General features: G+C 37.8%; 1 protein-coding gene across 1 annotated transcript in view; it reads left to right on the forward strand.

Moving 5' to 3' along the window:
* SFMBT1 (Scm like with four mbt domains 1) overlaps positions 1-9,043 on the forward strand; it is a 93,211-nt gene that overhangs the window by 69,225 nt on the left and 14,943 nt on the right. Inside the window, 5 exon segments of the mRNA XM_015593775.2 lie at positions 2,318-2,564; positions 3,253-3,347; positions 3,810-3,911; positions 5,101-5,251; positions 7,299-7,381. Coding sequence (XP_015449261.1) covers positions 2,318-2,564; positions 3,253-3,347; positions 3,810-3,911; positions 5,101-5,251; positions 7,299-7,381 — 678 coding nt within the window.

Consider the following 9,043-nt stretch of genomic DNA (forward strand, 5'->3'; position numbering starts at 1 on the left):
TATATATAATATATATACACACACAGTCCATTTTCTTCTGTATGTGCGTTATCTCCATTCCCCTTTGCAAATTTGGATCCTTGAATCCTTCTCTTTGCAGTCATGGTTGTCTCAATTTGTCCCTATGTATGCTGAACTTCATTACTATCTTGCTAAAGCAAATCTCTTATTGTTTAAGGTTGTAATGCCCTGTTTAGTAAGGGTTTCATTCCTCTGCTTCCATTTGCCTTCTAGTCACCTTACTCCTAATTATTATTTATTTAGTTAGTTAGTTAGTTAGTTTGTCATTTTTTTAGGTGAGCTGACCCCTTCTGACCCCTTTCAACTTTTCCTGTAATGTAGGCCTCGTAATGGAGAATTCCCTCAATTTTAGTATGTCTGGAAAAGTCTTTATTTTTCTCTCATATCTAAAGGAGAACTTAGCTGGATACATTATTCTTGGCTGGTAGTTCTTTTCATTTGATAGTTTGAATATTTGATTCCACTCCTCTCTGGCTTGTAAGGTTTGTGCTGAGAAGTTTGACTATAATCTAATGGGTTTATCGTCATCTTCTCCCTGGCTGCCCTGAGATTTCTGTCTTTGTCATTGATTTTTGATAATTTTAATACAGTGTGTCTTGGAGACGGCCTTTTTGGGTTGAGATAATTGGGTGTTCTGTTGACTTCTTGAATTTCAAGATCCAGCTTATTCCTTCGATTTGGGAAATTCGCATCCACTATTTGTCTGAAAATGCTTTCTAGTCCCTGCTCCTTTTCCTTGCCTTCGGTAATGTCCATTATTCTTATGTTTCCTCTCCTGATGGTATCAGCTAGTTCTTGAATTTCTCTTTCATTATTTTTCATTCTTTGGTTTCTCTCTTCTTCCTTCTGATTTATTTCTAGATTTCTGTGTTCTATATCACTGTTCCTTTCCTCATTTGGTCAGCTCTATTTCCCAAGCTTTCTATTTCATCTTTCAACTCTTGCAGTGTGTTCTTTATCTCCAAAAGTTCTATTCAGTTCTTTTTGAAGGTTATAATCTCCTTGCTAAAGAACTCATTCTGCTCATCTAGTTTTTTCAATTCCTGAAATTGTTGATATGATTCATTTTGGAACTCACAGAGTTTTTTCAAAAGTGCCATCCTGGATTCTCTGTCATTTAAGTTGCATTTTTCTATGTTTGTAAGCTTATTTCTGGAGATTTTTCTCTTTCTTTCTGAGATGCCTTGTCACCTTGGTTGTTTATGGTGTTTAATGGACTGTTTCTTCCCCCAGGCATTAATGGAAGTGTATTCTGCTTTTCTTTTTTCCAGAAAGAAGATTTATCGCATTAGGTCTCTCTAGCTTGTTGCAAAGAAGGCGTTTTTCTTTTGGTGTCCAGTAGGTGGTGTCTAAGTCTCTTGGATCCCTGCTTTATATAAAGCCTTAATAATGCCTTTTTTCCCCCTTATAGTTGTTTAATCACACTTGCTACCCTCAATCTCAGTCCTTGTCAGTGTTATCAACAGTTTCGATAGTGTTTGCTCAGATTCCCCTGGAGCTCTGCCATGTTCGGTCTCAGAGAGTATGGGGAAAGGAGCCTTCTAGGTTGGGGGATGGGGGCTGCTGCTCAGCCTCTGTTTTGCAACCACAGCTGGTAAAAATCAGCTGTTGTTTCTCTGCGATTCCTGCTTCTCTGTCACTCCTGCTTCTCTGCTTTCTGCCCTGTCAACTGGTCCCTGCCACCAGCCATGTGGAGCTCACAGCACTCCCAGACAGGGCTGTTCAGGGCACTTAATGCACCTTCTCCCCTCCTCTCTACAGGTTGCTCAAGCTGCAAGAGGCAACTTTTTTGTTTCCCCAAGTCCACCCTCGACACCAGGGCTTCTGACCTGTGGTAGCTCTTATGCGCAGATCCCACGCTCAGAGACACTGATGTGCAGTTTGGGTTTTTTTTTTTGTTGAGTTTTAGCTGTTCAGCTTATTGTTGTTTCAAGGGGAGAGATCTGGGAATGTGTCTCATTCCACCATGTTTCTGATGTCACTCCGCTGATTTTTTATTTAATGATGATCATATTTGCTTTTATAATCAGACTAATGATATTTTTACAATTCTTAATAGGTGAAACTAACAGTCTTAGAGATAGAGGTCTGTTAGAATAATTTTATTGCATTATAGATAGATTTTCTTTGTGATAAACGTACTATAGGATCTTGTATGATATTAGGCAATTCAGTGTCATTGGCTTTGAATGGTAAAAATGTAAAGGCTAGTTTGAGATAATTTAAAACTTGACTTTTTTAAGTATTATGTTAACTCTTATATTTTTCATTTCACTTTTTGTTTTTTAATCTACAGCTCCGTAATGGGAGGAATCCTTTAGATCTCATTGCTCCAGGTTCCAGGCTAGAATGTCAAGCTTTCCAGGATTCTCTAAGCACTTGGATTGTTACTGTAGTCGAAAATATTGGGGGAAGACTGAAGCTGCGTTATGAAGGACTTGAAAGTTCTGACAATTTTGAACATTGGTTGTATTACTTGGATCCATTTCTTCATCACGTTGGTTGGGCAGCTCAACAGGGATATGAACTTCAGCCCCCACTAGGTGAAGAATAGTATAACATTTTTCTTTCAACTATTGCGTTATTGTTATATTACCTTCTATTGATATAAGACTGAAAATGCATTATTTTGCATATTATAAAAGCCTTTGTTACTTTGCATAATAGAGATATTTCAAAAACTGTATATGGAGTTGTTAAATGCTTATTTTTGGGGGGGGGCAGTTTTATTGCTTTTGTAATTTGCCACACATATTAATATATGTATCTCATAGACTCTGTCCCAACTCATACTGACTTTTTACCAAAATTAAAGAAAAATTCCCTAGGTAGCATTCGTTTAGATATAGGAGTAGAATAGGTTTGGATTCAAAGCAAATTGTTCATTAAAAGAAACTCTAATAATATTTAAACTGGAGTTACTGTTTAAATTAATTTGCATTTATTATTACATGCCCCAGTTTGGATGTTGTATTATATTGTGGACTACAGCAGTCCTTATCATCTCACTAGTAGTTTTACCATACTTAACTACCCAGGCTCTGAAGAGAGGAGACACAGTACTAAAGTTAGGGTGCAAGTTCTCTGAGTGAAGGTAATGTCAGTGGGCTTGAACCCTTTTCTTCTCCCAGTGGAAAGTGACTTTTTGGTTTATGTGAATGCTTTTAGAATAGTTAATAAAGTGTGTAAGTTCTGTCATCATTTAAAACATCTCGTCTTTTTTTACTAAAGCCATCAGACATTTGAAAAATGAAGCTGAGTGGGAGGAGATCCTGGCCAAAGTGAAAGAGGAGGAAGAAGAGCCATTACCATCCTACTTATTTAAGGTAAAAACAAAAACAAGTAGAGAAGAGCAATTTTTGGGAGGTGCAAAGCATTAAATAACCCCTGGAGTCTGTGATTGTGCTTTGGTGTGTGAAAGAAGAAAGTGGTTTGAAGGCCGGAATGATGGTCATCCTTTTCTTCTTCTCATAGTAGTCTAGGTTCTCTCTCAAAGTTCTCTCAAAGCATTTTGGGTCTTCCCTTTTCTACTCTTAGCTACATAGCCCTGACTTATTATCAAATAAACTTGTTTTATCTCCAGGTGGCCTTTCTATTCCAAATGTAGAGAATAGGGAATGCTTTCCGTGGTTTTATTCCTGAATAATTTTTTCCAGGGAAGAAAATTATAGAATTAGATTATTTACCAGAATCATTATTTTAATTAAGAGTAGTATTCAGCTATAAGAGAATATAAAATTAAGGCAAAAATACTCTATTTTTATTCTTCCTTGATGTTTGCATTTTAGGATAAACAAGTGATTGGCATGCATTCATTCTCTGTAAATATGAAATTGGAAGCTGTAGACCCCTGGTCTCCTTTTGGGATCTCTCCTGCTACAGTTGTTAAGGTAAAACAGGGGCAACTCTCTTGGTAAGAATTCCTGTCAGGGTGCCTGGTTTAAGAAATTAGTAGCATTTTGATCTTCAGGCTCTACTAATCCAGCCCATTGTTTTTCCTAAGCTGTGAGGCTAGAATTACTTCTGTACACATTTTATATTTGTTCTGTCCAGTTCTCTGTGGCCCATTCCTTCGACGTTTGGCTGCCCCAGCCAACCAAAGCCTGGACACTATGATGGGGGGTGGCACATTTGGGGGCAGGCCTACTTGTAGATGACTAGAGGAGGTTTAACCAGCAGGTGGGCCATGGTATCTAAAAACTGTGGAGGCAGGCAGTGTCTTTAGTGTCCAACCAGGTGCAAGGCTTGTTGAGGTGAGGAGATGTGTGGCAAGCAGGTAATTAGTGTCAAAAGATCTGTCAGTACAATTGCTGCAGCCATGTATTCTAGATTCAGACTTTCATCTTTTGGAGCCTGACAAAAGTAAGGCTTTTGTCAGGAGTAAATGCAAGAGCCAGGTAGGTTGTCAAGGCCCAATTACTCAGTTACTAGAACTGAAGCATAAGAAAGAGGATTTCAGTGTAAAAGTCCCATTTACTGAAAGTAGAACCAAAAGTCAAATACGACTAGAGGAATAGTTGCTTGGATGCCAAATCATCTGACTTGTTGAAATTAAAATTTTTCTTGCCTTGGAAGAAGATTATTCTTAGGACAAGGAGGGATTCTAAACCTGAAATGGGGTCAGGAGGCCCTATCTGGCATCAGAAGGGCTGATAGGTAGTAAGGAGCCAGAGGAAGTTCATAAAACTAGACTAGACACTGAAAATCTGGTATACTTGTGTAGGTGACTCCTTACTAAGTCTAAACTAAATTTTGTTTGGAGTCAAAATACTTGGATTTGAATATAGGTTCTGCTGCTTCCTGCTGTGTAACATGGGACATGTTATTTAACCTCCTTTTAAACTTAATTTCTTTATCTGCAAAATGGAGTCGTTAATGGTACTTACCTCCTTAGATTGTTGGATTAAAATTGAATTATAACATGAAAAGCATTTTAAAAAGTACATGACACAGAGACAACATTTTTCTAGTGCTTAATGTTATTATTAATACCCATCGTAGCTGTGAACTTTTGTGATGTTCGGCTACCCATACCCATAAAACCATTTGTCTATTTTATCTGTTAAATTGTATGTACAGGTTTTTGATGAGAAGTACTTTCTAGTGGAAATGGATGATTTGAGACCAGAGAATCGTGTGAGGCGATCATTTGTGTGTCATGTTGACAGTCCTGGCATTTTCCCTGTGCAGTGGAGTCTAAAGAATGGTTTACACATCAGCCCCCCTCCTGGTATGCATTCATTCTTTTCTGAATTGTGTTCATTGGGAACTTTTCTTTGCAATGAGATTTATCAGATGGCATTACCGGATCTTTTGCTCCCCTTTCTTCTCATGCCTCATCCTATCCTTCACATTTTGGAGGCCTAAGACAAGTATAAATGAAGGCTCAGATTGCATATATTTACATATTTGAAAGTTACAAATTAAGCTCAACTATTAAATAAGCAATGTTCTGTCCTTTTACCTTGACAAATGGATCCACATAACGACCTGGGACTCCACGAAGGTTCCTTAGTTTATTCCCCCTTGTGTCTGTTGGAAGGTCACAGAGGGCTGGGAGTAGATTGTACAGTGAGTGTTGAGAGCAGACTTATGAGAAGAGACCTTGGAGCCAGAGATAGGAGGTAGATTTTGGTGATTTTTAGGTTTCCGGGCCTCATCTTGGAGGGATACTCTTTGGATTCCAGAGAGACATTTTTGGTCAAAAGTAGGATATAGAGAACCTGTAGGTAGGAAAGTAGCAGCTCATTTTCTGGCATTTGCGGTTTGCAGAATATAGTCTTTGACCCTTTAATTAAGACTCATAAATATGACTTAGTTGAGCTTGACCGAAATTTTTAGTATTTATTAACTTGGAGTATCTGGAAGTATCAAACATTTATCTGATTTTTATATCAACAAACCAGATTATTTGATTGGCAGTCTATGTATTTTCGTTAGTAGGCTTTTGGAAACATAGCTTTACTGTCTAAATGGTGATTGCTAGAACAGGGGGCTGAAAGTGCTCTTTTGTATTAGCAAGAGTCATAAACTTAGAACCTTTGCCTTCCATTCAGCCTTCATTTATCCAACAAACATTTATGGAATGTTTGCTATGAGCCAGGCATTAGGCTTGTCACTGAGGAAATAAAAGGGAGTACAACACAGTTCCTTCAAGGAGAAAACAGTAGGAGAGTCTCCCAGGTTCTTCATCAGAGAACAGAGAATGGGAGTGTCTGCCTAGTGGTGATGGTGGTTGGGGCACATCTACAGGAGGAAGTTCTTGTTTTACTGGAAGACTTCAGACATCCCAAGTTGTTTATCTTGCCTGCTGCCTTCATGTAAAAAGAAAAACTAATTATTAAAGATATTGGAGCTTTCAGCATTGTTATAGATAATTCAACTGTCTTTGTAAATAGAAGGAAAGTAGCATATTATGTAAATAAAAATGGCAGATCGTATACTGTGAAGAAAATTGATGTGGAGGCAAAGGGAGAACATGATGCCAATCTCAGTTGGGCAGAAGAGGTAATCGCAGGGGCTATTTGGCTGTAGGGTGGCATAATCTTGCGTTGCCTACTTTGTGCCTGTGAGATATTAAGCTCTGTGAAGCAGAGAGCAGTTGGATGCTGCAGGCCCAGTCCAGCTCCTCACATAGATATGCAGTGGCTTCTACCAAGAACCTTGATGATGGACTTAAGTGGGGAGTTAAGCTCAACCTTATTTATGAAATGAATTCATGATTTCCGGTTATAAGAGCATTGAGATTCTGTAGAACATGAATCTGAAAACAGTGCTGAGAGTATGGTATTTGTAGGAGCTAAGATACGTTTAAAGAAACAGCTTTATGAAAGAAAAAAGTCTTCACTGAATAAATAGCACTGAAGATCATTTCCTGTCTCTATTCTTTTAGAGCTTAAATCATAATAGAATTGATAATAACATTGGACTTATTGGTACAAATCAAATCCAATCATAACTGTCTTAAATTCTTTTAGTGAATTGCTAGCAGCTAATCATAAAATATTGCTCAAAATAAATGCATGGTTTGAAATGTTAAAGTTTCAAAATTTATCCAAAGAATTTTGTTGTATTGTTATATAGTTTGACTGTATTTGCTCCATTTTATAAAATTAACAATGCTTTGGATTTATAAGGTGTTTTTACCCTCTCTAAAATGATTAAAGTTCTCATACTAGCAAATTAGAAGTTGTGAGTGGACACCTAGCAGAGCAGTAAATTGAGACATGGAGGCAGGTATGTGCGGTGTGAGTCATTGTTCTTTTGTCCCTACCTAGGCTACCCAGGCCAGGACTTTGATTGGGCTGACTACCTCAAACAGTGTGGTGCTGAAGCTGCTCCCCAGAGGTGCTTCCCTCCGGTGAGAAGCCCCGCCTCCCCCACCCCACTGGCCACTGCTTCAGGGTTGCCTCCTGTGCCTCCTGTGCTTCTTGTGTTTTTTATGATTACTCTGAAGTCATTCCTCTCAACACAAATAAGCATCTGTTGATCATAATATGAAAAAATGTTCAGATGTGAGTGGAGAAAAATTATTAAACTTATTTAAAAATACCTCTATAAAAAATAATACATGCACTTGGTTTACAAAGCAAAACAGCAATAAAAAGCTTAAAACAGTTCTGTGCCCTTCCCTTTCCATAGTCTCCCTTCCCTTAAGTATTTGCTTCCTGTTCTCACTGTTATTCTGATAGTTCTCATTTACAAAATAATATGCTGTTATCTTTTGAGTCATTAATTTTAAACATGTCTACTGGTTCAACATTATGGGGAAAAAAGCTTTTAGCTGTTCACATTACTTTTCTCCTCTGTCTTACCCCCACCTCCTCTTCCTATTAGAGTTACATTACAATTTTTGGTTAAGTATGAACTGAGTATTTACATTATCATATGCATTTAGGTATTATTCACAGTTGAGCTCTGCACTACTTTATAATTGTTTCCTTTTTTAATTTGTCCTCAAGTTAATAATTGCCTGTTTTTCATAGCTTAATTTTTTTTGTTTTATTGTTCTTCCGATACCTTCCTGTAGCCTTTCTCTGTGCTAGAAGGTTCTCTTGAATCTCTTCTTTGATTTTCTTTCTTCTATTTTCTCTCTCCTCTTTTTTAGGATTTCTTTTATTTGTATGTTGGCCCTCTAGATCAGATCTCTACTTTTCTAACCTTTTTCTCCTGTTTTCTGTTTCTTAGTCTTTTGGCTTTGCTTGCTGGAGGATTTCCTAAACTTTATCTTTCAGCCCTTCTTTTGATTTCTGATATCACATTTTTGATTTTCCAGAACTATTTCTGTACTCAATATTTATTTTTAATAGCATATTATTTTTGTTTTAAAGATGCAGTAGTTTTTCTTATCTCTTATAGTATGTTAATTACCTTTGCCTTGGGGAAGTTTTCTTCTTGCATAATCTGTTTTTTCCAAGTTGCTTTTTTTTTTTTTTTTTGTCTCCAGGTTTTATATCTTTAGATGTCTGGTAGTTCTTGGTTATTTGCTTATACTTAAGAGTGGGGGACAAAGTGAAAAAGCTCATTGGAAGCTCTGAGTGTTGGTGGGGCTTGTCAACCTTGAACTTCCCAGTAGGGTGGGATCTGGCTGGTCATTTGTTGGGGACACCTACATCCATGTCTTTATATGTTTCTTCTTGGGCTTATTAGGTTGCTACAAGAAGTCCCTTCCAGTCTGGAGAGTAGAGGCAAGGGCTGAACCTCTCACATTCCATATGCAAGCCCCTGTTTTGGGCACTGCATGCATACCCTCAACAGTTTCTGCATCCTCCTTCCCAGAGATCCTGTGTGTTACCCTCTCTGGAAGATAAATCTCATCTTCTATAGGGAAGGGGAAGGGACACTTTTCTTGAGGTGTGGAGTGAAGGAGCCATTGGCATGACCTAAATGCTGCTTAAATGTTTTCAACAATTTTTTTTATTTTGACTTTCTCTCCCACCTCTAGTTGTCTAGTACTGGTACTGCCAGTTCTTAGCTTTTTTTACTGCCAGCTTAGATTCACTTTTCTTTAATCAGCTAAGTT

The sequence above is a fragment of the Pteropus alecto genome, unplaced genomic scaffold (assembly GCF_000325575.1).
Source record: "Pteropus alecto unplaced genomic scaffold, ASM32557v1 scaffold75, whole genome shotgun sequence".
NCBI lineage: Eukaryota > Metazoa > Chordata > Mammalia > Chiroptera > Pteropodidae > Pteropus > Pteropus alecto.